Raw genomic sequence first — 16,194 nt, forward strand, 5'->3', positions numbered from 1 at the left:
ATAGTGGGCAGATGGGTCTGCAGGTCTAAGGATGAGAGGAGAAGGCTGGGCTGGAGGAGCAGAGGGGGCCCCTGGCAGGGGGAGAGGGGCTAGGAAGGAGAGAAGCCAGGAAAAGAGAGGCTGTAGAAGGAAAGACACTGATTTGGGAGGTGGGACGGGGGCTGGCTGAAGGAATGGGGAACAGCTAGTGGTCAGCTGTGACCCACTGGCTTGGGGCCTCAATGCCTGGCTGCCCTGCTTGACAGCCCAGAGCTGGAGGTGAGGGCAGCCCTCTCGCTGCTGCCCCAGGGCTACTGGGGGCCTCAAGTGGTGCCTGAAGGAATCGGTCCTGATGTTTGGTATTCCTCCCTGGAGAGCCATTTGTGCCTTCCAAGAAGATGGGAAGCTTCCCTCCCCACCCCCCCACTTGACCTGGGACCACCCCAGGCACCTTCTATCCCCAGCAGAGTGACTCAAAGGGGACCAGGCTTTAGCAGAAGTGTGTTTAGCTGAATCCTCTGAGAACAGAGCCCTGAGAGGGGCAGTGAGGGCAGCCCAGGACTTGGGTCCCACCCGTCTCAGATGCTTCAGGCACCTGACTACCTGCCAAGGTCCACATAACACATGAGTCATGAGCGGTGCTGTGGTTATAACCCACCCTCCATACCCGGGCTTTCAGGCCAGGCCAGTGGTACATGACAAGTCACTCTGAGGCCCTCCCCACATTGACTGCACCCCTGTGTGCCCCTCCAGCCTCACTCTGTCCTCCAGCCTCCAGACCACAGATGCCCTCAGGTACCTCCCACCAACACGGCCAGTCCTAAGCTCCTCGTCTTCCCCCAAAGCTGCTCTTCTCCCTCTGATCCCCTGAGAATGGCCCTGCTAGCCACCCAGCTGCTCCTGCCAGAACTGGAGGATCATTCTGTACCTTCCTTGGGTGCCCCCATCCAACCCACCAGCCAGTCCTGTTCATTAGAGAGTGATACAGCCAATGGACTCAGCCACTTATAGAAGAGTGAATCTGAGCAAGTTCATTAACCTCTCCGTGCCTCGGTTTTCTCATCTATAAAATGTGGATCTCTCTATTTCCTAGCTCATAAGGTGCTTATGATTAGTTCATACATGTAAAGTGCTCATAAGTAGCATCTCACACAGGAAGTGTTCGTTATGAGACTGTGGTCATTATGATGCCCCCTAAAGAGTCCTGACTGCCCTCTGCCTCTCTCGGCCCCCAGCCCTCCCCATGTCCCTGGCTTAGGTGACACCTTTGTCAAAATCCCCTCACCACCAACCCATCCCTCACTCTGCAACCAGGACAAGCATCCGAACCATGGGGATCCCCATGCCCCCCGCCAAGCCTCCCAGGGCAGAGCTCACCTTAGCGGACCCCTCAGGCCTATCTGTCCCATTTGGGCTTCCTCTTCCCCTGCCAACCCACAGAGGTGGCAGCCATTTCAGGCTTCGCACCTCTGCCTGGGCAGTCCCCTCTGCAAAGGCTGGTTCCTACTCCTCCTTCAGAGTTCACATAGGAAGCATCCCCCACTCCAGGAAGCTCCCCTGAATCGAGTCTGAGCGTGATGCATCTGCTCTGAGCTCCTGCAGCACACCCCTCTAACTCCCCAACACACTTTGCTCACTTTTGCGTCTGTCACCTCTAGAGGGGCTGAAGCTGCAGCCTTGTCAATATGCTTTAATCTCCAGGAAGGTTTGGGGAATGTGTGAATGACCTGCCTGGAATTCCACCCCTGAGGGTAGGGCTCTTTGGGGTAATGTTTTGTTTGATAAAGATGCACTTCCCAGCTGGGGGACAAAGGACAAGAAGGGGCTCTGCATCAGGCGGAGTGTGAAGGCACTTCTCGGACACTCAGCAGAAGGTGGGATGTAAGACTGGGGGCAGCCTAGAGCACGCGTTCATACATTTACCCTTAATCCACAGACAGGAGAAAAGCAACTATTCCATTTCACAGCTGAGAAAACTGAGATCCAGAGAAGTGAAGCTGCCCAAAGCCACAATGCTGGCTGAAGGGACAAGAACCTAAGTCTCCTGACATTTCTTCCTAATAGTAATTATAGTCACCATCTATTACATACTTCCTAAAGGGCCAAGCATTTCGCTTATGTGCTAACTATCAGAAGCAGTTATTCTTAACGTGAGGTTGAAGATGAGGAAAGCAAGGCTCAGAGCAGGTGGGTGGTGAGCCCCAAATCGCCCAGCAGGCGAGGAGATGCCGAGATGCCTCCCCTTCCACTGGGCCTCTGAGCACCCCCATTCCCCATCACCCCCAGAGCCCTCTTTTCCTGAAGTTGATAGAAGGCTAAGTGGAAGCTATGGTCCCCGACATGGCCTTGGGGAGGAGGGGCACCGTCACCCCCACCAGCCAGCCCCTCCTGGAGATTCCATCAGGGAACTAAGAGGTTGGGGATCAGAGACACAATGCTCCCCATTCAGGTGAGCCGGGCCGCCCCAGGCCCACAGCTGCCGCTGCTGCAGGGAGATTTATGACCTGCTCTAAATGTCACCTTTTCAACTCCCCTCGCTGGCTCCACCACCTTTGGACTCAGCACGGGCTGGACTGCTGGCCAAGCGTGGTTGGGGAGACGTGCCGCTGCTCACTGCCACACACGAACACTCCCAGGGAAAGGGCCTCGCCGAGCCAGGAGCGGAGGGCATGTGGGTGCCAGGCACCCCCTACCTGCAGTCTGAGATGAGCTCATCCATCAGCTGAGCCACCAGGGAGTCCACGTCCTCGGGGTTGCACTGGGCCTTCATGGCCAAGTGGACTTGCTCCAGGCCAGCTTCCTGTGGAACAGGCAGGCAAGGGTTGGACCATCCCTGCGGGGTTGAAGGCATACGCCAGACTCCCAACCCCTAGGCCCTGTCACCGAAATCTGAACCTGACGCCCTGAACCAAAGGAGAGAACAGTGAGAACAGAGAAGGCAGAGCCCAGATGCAACAGACCAAGATCTGTCTCACCTTGAGAACCTTCCAGGGCTCCCCACCCCAAACAGATCCAAATTCCCAAGCCTGGGACTCCAACCGCAGGCCTAGTCACAAGGACGTGATGCTGTGTGCAGGCTCCTACACAACTCTGTTGCATTCTGCACTCCTCCCAGGGCCCCTCCAACATGTCTGCCATCTCACAGGTGAGGGACCATCTGAGCCCACACCAGTCCCCACCTGGAATGTTCTATACCTCCCAAATCATCCTGCCCAAGCAGGCTCGATCCCCTCCTTCCTTCAGGAATACTCAGACCACCTCCAATAACAGAGAGTTCCCTCTCCAAACTCATGGCCCAGTCACTCCCAGGTCACATCTGTCTCCTGCTGGAGCTCCTCAAAAGCCATCTCCTGAGCTCAGCCCTGAGCTGGGGGGGAGCCCTCACAGAAAACCTGTCCGGTCAAGGGCTTGCCGGCTCAGGCCCCTCAGGTCCCCTCCCCACCCATCGGCCCCCCCTGAGCATGTGCCATTCTGATGACAGGCCTTGGGAAGAACACACAGTTCCCGGCCCTCAGGGAGCATCCTGTCAGAGAATGGTCACCCCAGAAGCCCGAGTCTGGACTTGCACAGCAAGGACTCCAAGTCCTCCAGAACCTGGGTGCTGGCTGCTCTCCCCAAGAGCTGCCAGTCTCAGGAAGGCTGTCCACCACGCCTTCGCACAGGCCGGCATCCCCTCCCCGCCCCTCCGAAACCACTGTCCTCCCCTTCCCCTCCCCCGTGCTGCTGGCTGTGCTCACCTCCGCACGCACCAACACACACCTGAGCCTCCGCAACATCTTCCCGCCACCCCACTGCTCCTGGCTTGCTCCCACAGCACGGCCACACCAGCCTCCCCCAGGTTCCATGTCAGAAACACACAGACACAGCCCGGGGTCACCCCGAGGATCACCAGCTACCCACCCTTGGTCTCTACACCCCTGTCCACTTTGTTCTCCTCCACTCTCTGGCTGAGCGCCAGGCCCCCAGCTCTCAGCATCCATGGGGAACCCCCAGGGGACCCCCTGGTCACCTCCAAAGCACAACTCCCTGCCTGGGGGACCTCGTACACTCTGCTTCTCCCTGCCTTCCCAACTCCTCAGCCACCAAGTCCTCCTAGCCCCAGCCCTGCAGCTTTGTCCCTGAGGTCCCCTCCTGCCCAGGGCTTGTGACTGCTCCCAGACCACTGCCATGGCACCCTAACAGGGCTCCTGCCTCCCATCTCCTCGCTGCCTCCACGATGCCCTCCTGACGCTCCTTGGCCCTCTCCCTCCTCTGAGTGCCCATCCTTCCTCGTGGCACTCCGGGAGTGTCACCTGCACTCGGGTTTGGAACCCCTGTGTGAGAGGTGTGGGTGAACCTGCGTTTGCCTTCACTAAACTGACTCCTAAAGGCAGGGCAGCTCCTTGTCCAAGTCTCCCTTGGGGCTATAAGGCTCCAGCACAAACCCTGGCATGTGGTAGGAGGCAAAGGCATCTGATGAACGAACGCATGCATGCATGAATGGGTGCAAGGCTCTGTCCCGCAGCTCCAGCGTGGTTCCTCGCAGCTCCTTCTCTGCACTATCTCCGGCCTCACTGGGCCCCCAGATCATTCGCACTCCCTCTCCTCCCGTCCCGCTAGCAGGACAAGATCGCCAGCCCAGCAAGCCACAGTCAGGACACAAAGGACCCCAGGCACCGTGAGAATCTTCAGGCATAGCTATGTGTAAGTGCGTGCACTCCTGGGGGCCTGGTCCACGGACACCTCTGGGGGCAGGGTGCGGCACAGGGGGTGTGCAGGGGTGAGGCAGCTTCCACTCACCAGCCGGTCTGCGATCCTGAGCAGCTGGTTCTGAGCCTCAACTCTGTGGCTGATGTCCTCCCAGTAGGATGACAGTACCACCACGGGCTTCACGTTGCCCCAGGGCAAGTAATAGTAGTGGCACCCTGAAAGGACACGAAGGGCCTGGTCCTGAGCCAGGAGTGCAGGGGTGGGTGGGAAGGGGACCAAGGGCGGGACAGATCCAGGCACCTGCTCCCTCCCGCTAAGAACCCCCTGGGACATACACGAACGGCCCATATTCCCCAGTGTCCAAACAGGGTGCCTGAGCTCCCTCCGTCTGTTGAAAGAACAGCTGGTGCTCTCATGAGGGCTCCCGAGCACATGCAAACAGGGGGATTGCTAGAAGGACCCTGGGAAACCCAGCTCTCCAAAATCTCTACGCGACTCCAAATAGCCACCATGAAATCAACTATGGCCCTAGGTCAGGATCAGACCCGACCACAGCCCATTTGGGGAGCCCAATCTGTGGTCCTGGAAGCAGAGACCCATCTGGAGGGGAGCGGGGAGTGGGGGGCGGCACAGGGGCAGGGGGAGGGGGGCACAGAGCAGGGAGTCAGGCCAAACAGGTTTTCCTGGGCCAGGAGGGCCTTCGGGTGGGCCTCCGGCAGCTAGCTCTGCAAGAGTAGCAGGATTCCAGGTCAGGCCCCTGCTCTGTGGTCCGGGTCCCAGCCAGGCGCACAGCCCCCAGCCTCACCATCAAAGACTGCCCGGCTGTACTGGGTGGTGGAAGCCAGCGGCAGGCACGTCGTGTCGAACTTGTTGCCGTAGTTCCCAATGCTGACCTCGAACTGGATGGCATCGTCCACATCCTGGAGCATGGAGGCCGAGTAGAAGGCGGCAAAGAGGGAGTACTTGCGCCTCCGGAGATACTTCTGGGGGCAGAAAGGGCAGCTGCTGGGTCACGGGAGGAGGAAGGAAGACACTGGGGTGGGGAGGGGTCACATGTCTGGCAGGCCCCGGCCGTGACTGGCGCCCAATAAATCCTGGCTGGACGGATGGGTGGTGAATGGTCCAGCGAAGCAACAGTGCCCAGATTTGGTTACTAACTGAGCAAACTCATTCCAGGCCTGTGTGTTTGGCCATGTTCCTCTAATAAGGTCTGCTCCTCCAAGGTCATGCTGCTCCTTAATCCAAACCAGCAGCCATGGCACCGCCCCCCCACCCCCCCCCCCCCCCAGGGAAGCCTGGTCTCCTGCATCTGCCATTCAAAGGGGGCCGAAGGCTCTAAACGGCCATGCCGCTGCCCAGAGTTCCCACCCCGTGCCACTCGGGGTCCCCAGCACGCCACCCGGCTCTGCGGTAGACACAGGCTGCCATGTGCGGGGGGAGGAATGTCCCCTCTGGGCATCGGGCACACAGCTGAGGACATGGCAGGCTCTCAATCACACAGCCGGGTCTGAATCAAGATGACTTTGCGATCCCCTTCATGGAAGGCAGAGAGAAAAGGGTTACATGACCGGGTTGTGGAATGATGTAAAATAGTAATAACAGCTAGCGCTTATTGACTGCTCATTGCATAAGCTTTGAATTAATGTAACTCTCACAACAACCCTAGGAGGTAAGTATACTTACTACCCCTGCTTCATTGATAAGGAAAGTGCTAGAGCTGGTAAGTGGTCAAGCCAGGATTCAAACCAGCACTTTCTGGCTAGAGTCTGAGAGCTTAACCCACCACACAGACCCCATCCAGCCACCTCCTGGGCACAAGGCTCGGCTCTCCCGCTTGCTGCTCTGGTACATTTGAGCCTCAGTGTCCTCATCTGTAAAAAGGAGATACTAAAAGCAACCACCTCACAGGTGCTGGAAGGACTCCATGACATCAAGTGTCACTAGCACAGCATCTGACATATGGTGAGTGATTGATAAGTGTGAACTGTTCCTACATTATTGTTATTAAATAGACCTCTCACTCTGCATCAAGTTCTAGGCTTGTAAAATAATTTCATTTATTTTCTTTGAGCCTCTGAACATTCCTCAGGGAGACAGGACAGCTGTGGGGTTACTGGTATGTCACAGCCGAGGCACTGAGGCCCAGAAGGGTGAAGGCACAGACCATGGGTGGAGCTGAGCCCTCCTCCACCATGACACTAGGAACCAGCCCCGTTTGGCTGCTACCTCCTTCACCCCTTCCAGAGCCACACCCCTCACCTCCACCCGAAGGATGTCATCCGCAGGAAGGTCCTCCACCTTTTGCTCACTGTGCTCCACCAGCTTGGTCTCCAGGGAGAGCAGAAGCCGACCTCGGTAGGCCACGCCTTCTCCCTAAGAGGGGAGGTTGGGTCACCAGGAGCAGAGGGAATGGAGGGGAGGAAAGGGACCTGATCTGGCCCTGAAGTTGCTCCTCCCCCAGGCAACCAGGAGGGCCCTGGTCTACCCCCATCACTCAGCAGATAAGGACAGTGGCCCAGAGAGTTCGGGGGACATGACAAGCCACCCAGATGATCAATATCAGACTCCAACCCAGCCAGAGAAGAGATGAAACCTGACACAGATGAGGCCTGGGGAAAATGAGGGGGCAAGGGGGTCAGGCTGGCCCTGAAGGAGAAGCAAAGGGGAGGGGAGTGAGAAAGGAAGAAGGGGCCAGGAGAGGGGCAGGCGGAAGGAGGGTTTCTCTGAGGTGGGGGCTATCTGGCCCTGGGACCACTCAAGCTCCATCAGGCCCTTGGAGGCTGGACCGGAGCAGATGCTGCCCAGGCTGGAAGGGCCCCTGCGCACAGGCCCGGGGATCTGGGTGTGTGGGGATGCTGGTGGGCTCACCTTGCCTGTGTTGAGTTCCGCGTAGGGGTCCGGGAAGCCGGTGAACTCCCTGGGGCTGCCGTAGAGGTTGACATAGCAGGGCCCGAAGGTGGGGAGGAAGCCCAGGTGGTCGTCCACTGGGAGACACAGGTGGGGGTCAGAGGAGCCAGCTCCGTGGAGCCTTCTAGTGCTCAACCCAGCCAGCTTCAGGCCTGAGCCCATCACTGACCCTCAGTTCCCTGAACGTGCACGGGATGCAGCGCCCGCAAGTGCATAAAGAATGGTGACACTGACCATTGTCTCCCATAGGCCCCGTAATCCTCACCACTCTGCCGGGACATGGAGATGCTTATTACTTTTATTCTCTCATTTTACAGATGAGAAAACTGAGGCTCAGAGATGCAAAGGAACACCTCACTACAAAGTGGCATCACCCAAAATGCTCTGACCTCAAAGCCACCCCCCGGGGAGCCAGGGCAGGGACCTGGTTAGATGTCCCAACCCACAAGGCAAACCCCCCACCCCCTGGACACATGTCCCCCTTCCCCCATGTCGTTATGAAGTCGAGACAGGTTACCTAACAGCCCTGACTCATGCCAGCATTCTGTCTCCCTCCCCACATTGTACAAAGAACCACCTTTCAGTGGAACAGGTTGGAGGAGAGTGGAAAGGAGAACCCCACCAATGATGAGGGACATCTTCTCTCTACATTACTTCCCTCCTTTTCAGAGGCCCTCTGTTGTTATGTCATGATTTTCCAGCCAATGGCCAAGTTTCCTAGGACAGGACTTCACTGGACATACACCGAGAACCCCAAAAAGCCAGGGTGTCTCTTCCAGAGGAAGTCAGGGGGAGAGGCTGTTTCCAGAATGCCACAAATAGGAAGTGGGCCCACGAGCAGAAATCATCTGGGATGATCCAATCCATAGGACCAAGGATGGGGCAAGGTAGGCACAGAATAAATGGCCTTGGCAAGGAAATGCTTGAGCCAGACCTCAGGACAGGAGCTGTGGACCCCGAGACCCGCCACGTGCCAAGACCCTGGGGTGATGCGGGGTGGGCAGGGACAGGGCTGGAGAAATAGATACTGCCAACCAGAGCCTAGGAGCATGCCTCCCCACGGGGCCGGCCGCCCAGCCACCGTCCAGGCTCTCCCCCTAGTCCGCAGCACACACAGGGCTCTGGCATTTGGGACAGAGGTGGGAGGCCCAGGCAGAGGAAACTAACATGGGCTTTACTAATTATTTGTACCAATCATCTCCATTATGATTTACCTTGTGAACTTCAAGAGTTTTCCACTCACCCTGGCCTCCTCCTGATCCCCAAGATGCCTTGCCCAGGCCCCCACCCCACCACTGCTCCCTCCCGGAGAGAGTGGACTCATTTGAGCCTGAGCTGGAGCCCAGCAGGTTCAGGAAAGGGTTGGGGGGAGGGAAGGGGCAGGGAGGGGGGGCCGGGAGGGGAACTGTCTTTAAAGCATTCCAAGAGACTTTCATATTCAACCTGCATGGAGAGGTAACAGCCAAAGGTAAGCTCAGGGACCGAGGTGGTGAATCTCAGCCCCACCTCGGACCAAATCAAAAACTTCCCAGAAACGAGCACCCTCTCCCCTCTGGCAAAAAGCCCAAGGCCCGCCCCCCCTTGCCATCCCTGGGGGGAAAGCACATACGGTCCATGGCGGGAGAAGGCTTGGCCACACCTGCAGGCTCCTCTGAAGCGTAAAGAAATGGAAAAGGGGTTAGGATGGACATGACTGACAAGAGGACTGGTTACGTGAACAGGCATGTGGACGGAGAACTGGCAGACAGACAGATGGAAAGACAGACAGCCCCCATGGGGGAAACAGATGTGGCCCGAGGCCCCACCCCCAGCCCAGCTGTGAATTTATCACAAAGTTACCACCGTGCCACCTCCCCCCCCCAGCCAGACACAGCCCTTCGCGCCAGGTGAGCCCTGAGGCCCCTCCCCACCGCTGTCTGCCCACCTACGTCTGTGCTCTGCTTGCCAACTGAAAATGGGACCTGAAACTTGACTCAGTGCATTCAAGTAATAACGCAGAAAAGAAATTGTGCTTTCTTTTCTATAGTATAACCAAATAAGTGAGGCGAACAGACACAAAGAAAGGGTGGGGGAAACAGGAACATGCAGCGAGGCACACCCAGCACTCCACCCAACAAGCAGGTTGACACTTGGGACCAAGCTCACAGAGCAAGGGCACTGCAAGGTACAACATCTCCATCTAGTGGCTACTTTCAGGATTGCCCCTGAGGACACCATGTTGCATTTTCACAACGGCAGGCACTGGGATCTGGCTTCAGGCAGCTGCCACTTCAAGGGAAGCACAGTGCCAGACACTGCCCATTAGCTGAAGATTCTACACCCTTGGACGTGCCCCTAAATGCTGGTAAGGGATGTCTGGAAATGAGAGAAGCAAGGAAGGAGATGCTCTAGCACCCTTCTGGGTTCTTGGAATCCATGCCTCACTTCCAGGCAGATCTAAAAGAGCCCGCAGGGAGTGGGCACCCTTCACTCTCCTTCATGGTCCTCTCTGATTTCAGCCTCTTCCTGCATTCTGACCCTCCCTGTCTCCTCCTCCAACCAGCTGAGTGTACCCAGGTCTGGGATCATGACCCAGCCTGTCAATATGGCTGGTAAAATCTTTGATTCTTTTCATTCATTGGTCATCTTTATCTACTTGTCTCATCCCCAAAAATATATATCTATGCCTATTTCCCCATAGCTCCATGACTATAATTAAGAGCCAAGAGTTGAGCAAAACAGTGTGAAGGAAGACTGAGTAAGAGACACAGAGAGAGAATGAAGACGAGAGAGAAGGGAAATGTGGAAGTCCAGATACGAGGCCAGGGCTGACCCCACTAGTTCAGGAGGCAGCAGGAGGGCAAGGCCCAGCTGCAGGGGGCCCAGGCCCTGGGACCCAGCCCCACAGCTCTCCGCAGCCAGGCCTCAGGGAGGAATGCGGCTAGCAGAAGTCAGAGCTGCAGAAACCATAATTCATGGCCGTTTTCATATCCACAGGACTAGGTTTTCATCAGTCGGGGAGCCAGGCCTCTGGTCACAGGGGAGCTTTTAGCCATAGGGAGAGGACCGACGGGCACAGCTGCAGTGCCGAGGAGAGCAGCAACCAGGGCCCACCGGAAGGAAACAGATTCCATTTTAAGCTCCTTCCAAATGATTACAAACAGACCTGGCCAGTTATCGCAGGCTAATGAGGCCGAGGTCACAGCTCTGACCACCATGTGCTTCTTGCAGAGCCCAACTCCGAATCCTGGCTGTAAACCGGTGCCCAGCCTAGACACAGATGTCCCCCGAACCCCGCCAGCCATCTGACCAACACATGCCTCTGGGGTCCAGGAGGACCGAGCGGGTGGCTGCTGACTGGCCTACTTCCCAGGGACGCCTCTCATGAATTCCTTCATTTCTTCATTCATCTGTTTGCTCCTTCAGGCACAGTGCTGGGCACTGAGTAAGACATGGACCTGCTGACAGCTTTGACCAATGATTCCTAATTTGGGGACAGGGTCACAGGTCTCCGGGGTACTAAGGATCATCCCAGGTTCTCTCCTCTGCGTCTGCAGACAGCTCATAAAGTCAAGGGCAAAGTGACCGGTGAAGCCACCTCACACAAAGCCACCATTCAGTCCTCATCACCCTCTGCCAAAACGCAAGTGTCCTGCTGTGTTTTCCCCAAGCCCAGAGAACCATGGCTGTAGAAGCCCCAGAACATGGAGGAATATTCCCAGTTTTGTGGCCTGAGCCAACAAACCTAACTCCCTCCCCTGGGGGAAAGCCAGAGAAGACCAGGAGCAGGCTCTCCCGGCCCCGTGAGCCACACATCACAGCCCTGCAGTGTCCACAGACACCCGCGTCTCTTCCTGGAGAAGCTGAGGCCGTTACCTGCCATCAGCTCCACCAGCTCCCTCCCTCGGCACATCTCCCATGCTCACAGCTTGGCGGCCTGACACAAGCTGGTGCCGGGCAGGAGGAGAGGCCGAGAACTGCTGGGAAATCACACACACACACACACAAAAACAAAAAACTTTGGGTTTCTTAGAAGAAACCGTAGGCTACCAGTGCCATCTTTGCAGTATGATTTCCATATGTATAGAGTTATAAAAGAATCTGTGTCATTTCATGGGTCTCATTGTGCCCGTTACCTTTTGAAAGAACTGCAGCTTCTAAGGAAATCACTCCTTTTTAGAAAACAAAATTTTTACTAAATGCTTTGGGGTACAGGGTCCAAGGAATACTTAAGTGTGCCCAGGCAAACTTGTGGGCAGACATGCTTAAGAGGCTACTGTTAGGTCCCGTCCTCGCTGGAAAGAAAAACAAAAACATGAAAACAAAAACTCCTGGTTGGGCCAAATATTCTGGTGGACCAGAAGGTGGGGGGAATATAGAAAAACAACTGATTTTCACAGTTTGGTCGAGTTGGGGCTTTTGGGAGCCGTGGGAAAACAGTGTCATGCGTTGCCCAGGTGGGCTGGATCCCCCTCATGTGAAGCAAAAATGCTAACAGTTGAAAGGAAAGTCGGAGTGACCCGTCCTGAGATGGCCTTGGGACAAATGGGAGAAGCTGAGCAGGGAGCGAGGCAAACACTACCCTGCAGCGTCTCAGAAGGGGATGCATGTCAGAGGCGTCATGAAGCCCGGCTCTATTTTGAGCAAGAAGTTACACTCTTGTATTGTTTCAGAGATCAAGCTATTTAACAACACATTTAAAATTGACTGGCCACAGCTGCAAGAAGATTCTCCTTTATTCCCGAAACAATCTGTGGGAGAGGAGGAAGCCACCTTCCAAGGCCTCCCTGAACCATGCGGGGTTGCCCATGACCTGAGCGCCATCTAGTGGCCAAATAAACATCTTCCTCCCATTCCCATTAAAACCTTCACAGGGATCCTGAAAAAGATGCAGGCCAACATCACCAACAGTAATGAAGACTGATGGGGAGACAGGGATCTAAACTCTCCCTCTGACCGCTGATGGCAGGCACAGTGGTAGCCTCATGAAATAGCAGCCGTCGGAGAACAGTCAGAAGGGCACTCTGTGCTTCTACCAGGGTCCGCCCCTGGATTCTAAGGGTGGGGGAACAGCACCAATGGGAAAACTGGAGACGGTTCCTTCCATACCAGGAGTTTTGATCTGCAAGGGGTCCAGAATGCCCTCTCTCCCACCCCATCCTCATGACGCACTGCCCCCCACCTCAAATCTTTCTCCCTGTCCATCCAAAATAGCCATTCCCAGAAATTATCTGAACAGCACCAGAGACGGGGGACTGCATCCTGGGACAATTGTTCCCAGTTGGGGGGGGGGAGGGGCAGGGGCAGGAGGGGCCCTCCTAGCAGTGCCCTACGGAAGGCAGTTTCTGTGTATTCCACCAATTAAAAGTATCAATGATGAAGTCAGAACAGCCGAGCGCAGCGAGATATTAAAGCTGAGTGAGGACACCTGGAATTCCCCTGCACAATTCTGTATTTTCATGTGTGTCTCAATTTTCTATAATTAAAAGGCGGGGTTTTTTAATGTTTCAGAGAACCTAGAAGAAGGGATTGCTCAACTTCAAGAGCACGAGGTGGAGTTTTCCAGAAACTGGGCACATTCCCCTGTGCTGCAGGTAAAGATTTGTCAAGATGGATGGACAGAGAACAATGCACCTGTCTGTAGAAAGACACCAACACCGACCAGGCCTTGCTAGAGAGTGAATAAAGGAGAAAGGAAGATTCACAGAGTGCCAACCAAAATGGTGTAGCAGCATCTGTACGACTCCAGAGAACATTTACCTAAAAGTCTCAGGAAGTGATTTGGAATTCTCAACAGAGTGCAAGAAGACATAGCTTTTGTGGAACAAAGTAAAACTTCTGGGAGAGAACAGACAAGAAAGAAAATGGAAATATCAAAGGAATGACAGAGGGAAAAGAAGACAGGACGAGAAACTAAAAATGCAATGGCCAATTTTAAACCACATGGAAAGCAGTCAGGAGAACTAGTACAGGAAAAAAAATCAGATTAGTGATGCAGAAAGCCAATAATAATGATACTACACAGCAAACATTACTTTACTTTAGGGTTTCATGTGTACCAGACACTCTAAGAATGTTACATTTAAAATCTCACTGGATCTTTACAACAACCTTATGAGGCCCCAGGACTGGTGAGAGGAGAGAAGTGACTCACTCAGCTACAAAGAAGCAGAATTGGGACCCAAGCTGCCTGCTTCCAGAGCTCCTCTTATCCCTACCCCACCCTGCCTTCAGCTGTTCATGTTCCCATGTTAGAATAAACTATTCCTCAACTCAGATTTAAAGAATTCACCATGTCTCAAAATTCAATGAAAAGAGTCCTGCCCCTAGATACATCAAAGTAATTTAACCATAAGAAAAAAAAAAATGCATTCCTACAAGCAGCATCTAGTTAGAAAAAGGTAGACTACGTACAAAAAAATCAAATCTGCTTTCGGAAAGTGCACCTACATAAATTCAAAATAGACTAAATATTTAAATGTAAAAAAAAATTAAAAAGAGAGTTAAATATAACCCTGGGGTTTGCTGAAGGCCAAAAGCCTGACCTATAGGGCAGAAACCATATCATTGTTTAGATAAGAGATTTTGAAAATAAGCACAAGAAGTTAATTAGAAACTCTTATAAGGAGACAACAAAATAAGTTGAAAAGAGTTAAAGATAGGAGTAAAAAGATGACAGAACAAAAAATAAGAAAAGAAAAAATTAGAAAATTAAGAAAAAAATATTAGAATTGATAAATAAATCCAAAAGTTGATTCTTTGAAAAGTCCAACAAAGTGTGTGTGTGGCGGCGCTGGGGGGTGGGGGGGCTTGTAACAAGGCTAATCAAGAGAAAAAAGAAAGAAAACTCAAACACATACCATTAAAAATAAGAAAGGGGGAAAATACCACAGGTAGAGAGAATTGTTTAAATTATAAAAGACAGCTCTCTACAACAACTATGTAAATAAATTAGAGGAGCTCAGCATAGTGAATACTCTTCTAGGAAGATATAAATTATTAAAATTGACTATTCATAAAAGTAACAAACTAAAAATAACAGTGATCACAGGAGAAACTGAAAAGTTTTTAAAGAGTTAGTGCTATACCCACTAAAAAGGGCACCCAGCCCATCTGGTTTTATGGGTGAATTCTTTCAAACCCTCAAAAGACTATGTTCTTATGTTATATAAACTGCTCCAGATGTTAGAAAAGACTTTAAATCTTTCCAATTAATTTTACAGAGCCAGCATTACCCAGATACCAAAACCTAAGAAATAGCAACCAGACATACCAATTAAAGATAATAGAAAATCAAGAAACAGGCCCAAGAACACATTTAGGAATTCAGTAGGGGATAAAGGTGGCATTTCAAAATATAGGGGAAAGATTATTCAATATACACTGTTGGTGTTATTCACAAAGAACAACTGTGAATAAAGTAATGTTAGATCCTTGCCTTATTGGCTAAGGAAAAGGTTAACAGATTTGGCTACATAAAAATTTTAAATTTCTATACACCAAATTCTATTAAATGGTAAAATAAAACAGACAAGAATTATTTACCACTTATATGACGGGGGAAAGTTAACATCCATATATATACACAGAACTCTTGCAAAACAATGAGAAAAAGACAAACATATGATCAGAAATATGGGCCAAGACAATGAACAGGCAATTTATAACAGAATAAGTATAAAGTATATAAATATATAATATGTAAATATAAATTAATTCTTAAAATATTTTTAAACTTGCATTCATCAACTTTAGCAGCTACTGATGAAATGAAAATTAAGGCAACAATGAAATTCACCCATGAAATTAACAAAGTTCTTTTTAATATTATTTTACCCTGTGTTGGTGAAGGTACAGCAAAAGAAGCTCATGTGAGTGACCAGAGTGTACATTAGTCCAATCTTTTCAAAGGGTGATTTTGATATATACAAATCGCTTTAAAATGTACAAATCCTTTGATACAGCAATTCCACTTCTAAGTATTCATTCAAAAAAAATCATGAATTGTATAAAGATTCAGCTACAAAAATAGTCCTTAAAAGTTAGTTCTGTATAACGTAGAAAAATTAGAAAGCACCCGAGTATTCATCATTAACTGGCTAACGTGGATTATGGTACATTCACACAATGGAATATGTGTATTCATTTAAAATTATATTGTAGAAGAATATTCAATAACATGAATAAACCTCTCTGTTGTATCGCCGAGTGACAAAAAGCAATTTTCAAAACAATTGTTTCAGAATACTTTTTAATGCACACACATGTGTAAGCGTACATATACATACATACACACAAAAAACTCCCGGAATATTAATTATCAGCTCTTGTCTGGGGGGGTAAGCAGATGAGGAATTTTTTATGGGTAAGTTTTATATTCTTCTTCAGTATCTTTAAAATTTTACAAAATGCTCATGGCCTACTTTTTAACTGACCAATGAAAGCTATTTCAAAATAGAAGCTGCTGGAGCACAGTTGACCATAGCATAGAACCTGGTAGAGCCACTGATGTTATCTGCAGGACTGAATGATCCTCTCTATACCAGTCAGTGGTGTATCCCCCCAGCCAAGGTGTAGAGAATCCGAAATGTCTGTAAGCCCATTTTTCAAATTGGCCATAGCCCTTCTTCATGGAAAATG

The 16,194-nt window shown here is 52.0% G+C and overlaps 1 protein-coding gene across 18 annotated transcripts in view; it reads right to left on the reverse strand.

The window, feature by feature from the left end:
- The window catches only part of DYSF (dysferlin), a 206,020-nt gene that overhangs the window by 114,651 nt on the left and 75,175 nt on the right, over window positions 1-16,194 (reverse strand). For 10 of the 18 annotated variants that reach the window (XM_027621360.2, XM_027621376.2, XM_027621370.2 and 7 more), the window contains 6 exons: window positions 9,185-9,226; window positions 7,537-7,652; window positions 6,928-7,041; window positions 5,474-5,651; window positions 4,759-4,883; window positions 2,673-2,779 (listed from right to left, as the gene is read on the reverse strand). In XM_027621360.2, the coding sequence (XP_027477161.2) occupies window positions 2,673-2,779; window positions 4,759-4,883; window positions 5,474-5,651; window positions 6,928-7,041; window positions 7,537-7,652; window positions 9,185-9,226 (682 nt within the window). The remainder of the gene's footprint in view (window positions 1-2,672; window positions 2,780-4,758; window positions 4,884-5,473; window positions 5,652-6,927; window positions 7,042-7,536; window positions 7,653-9,184; window positions 9,227-16,194) is intronic. The other 8 variants (XM_027621378.2, XM_027621374.2, XM_027621372.2 and 5 more) reach the window with 1 other exon arrangement.

Source organism: Zalophus californianus, chromosome 8 (assembly GCF_009762305.2).
Source record: "Zalophus californianus isolate mZalCal1 chromosome 8, mZalCal1.pri.v2, whole genome shotgun sequence".
NCBI classification, from domain to species: Eukaryota; Metazoa; Chordata; class Mammalia; order Carnivora; family Otariidae; genus Zalophus; species Zalophus californianus.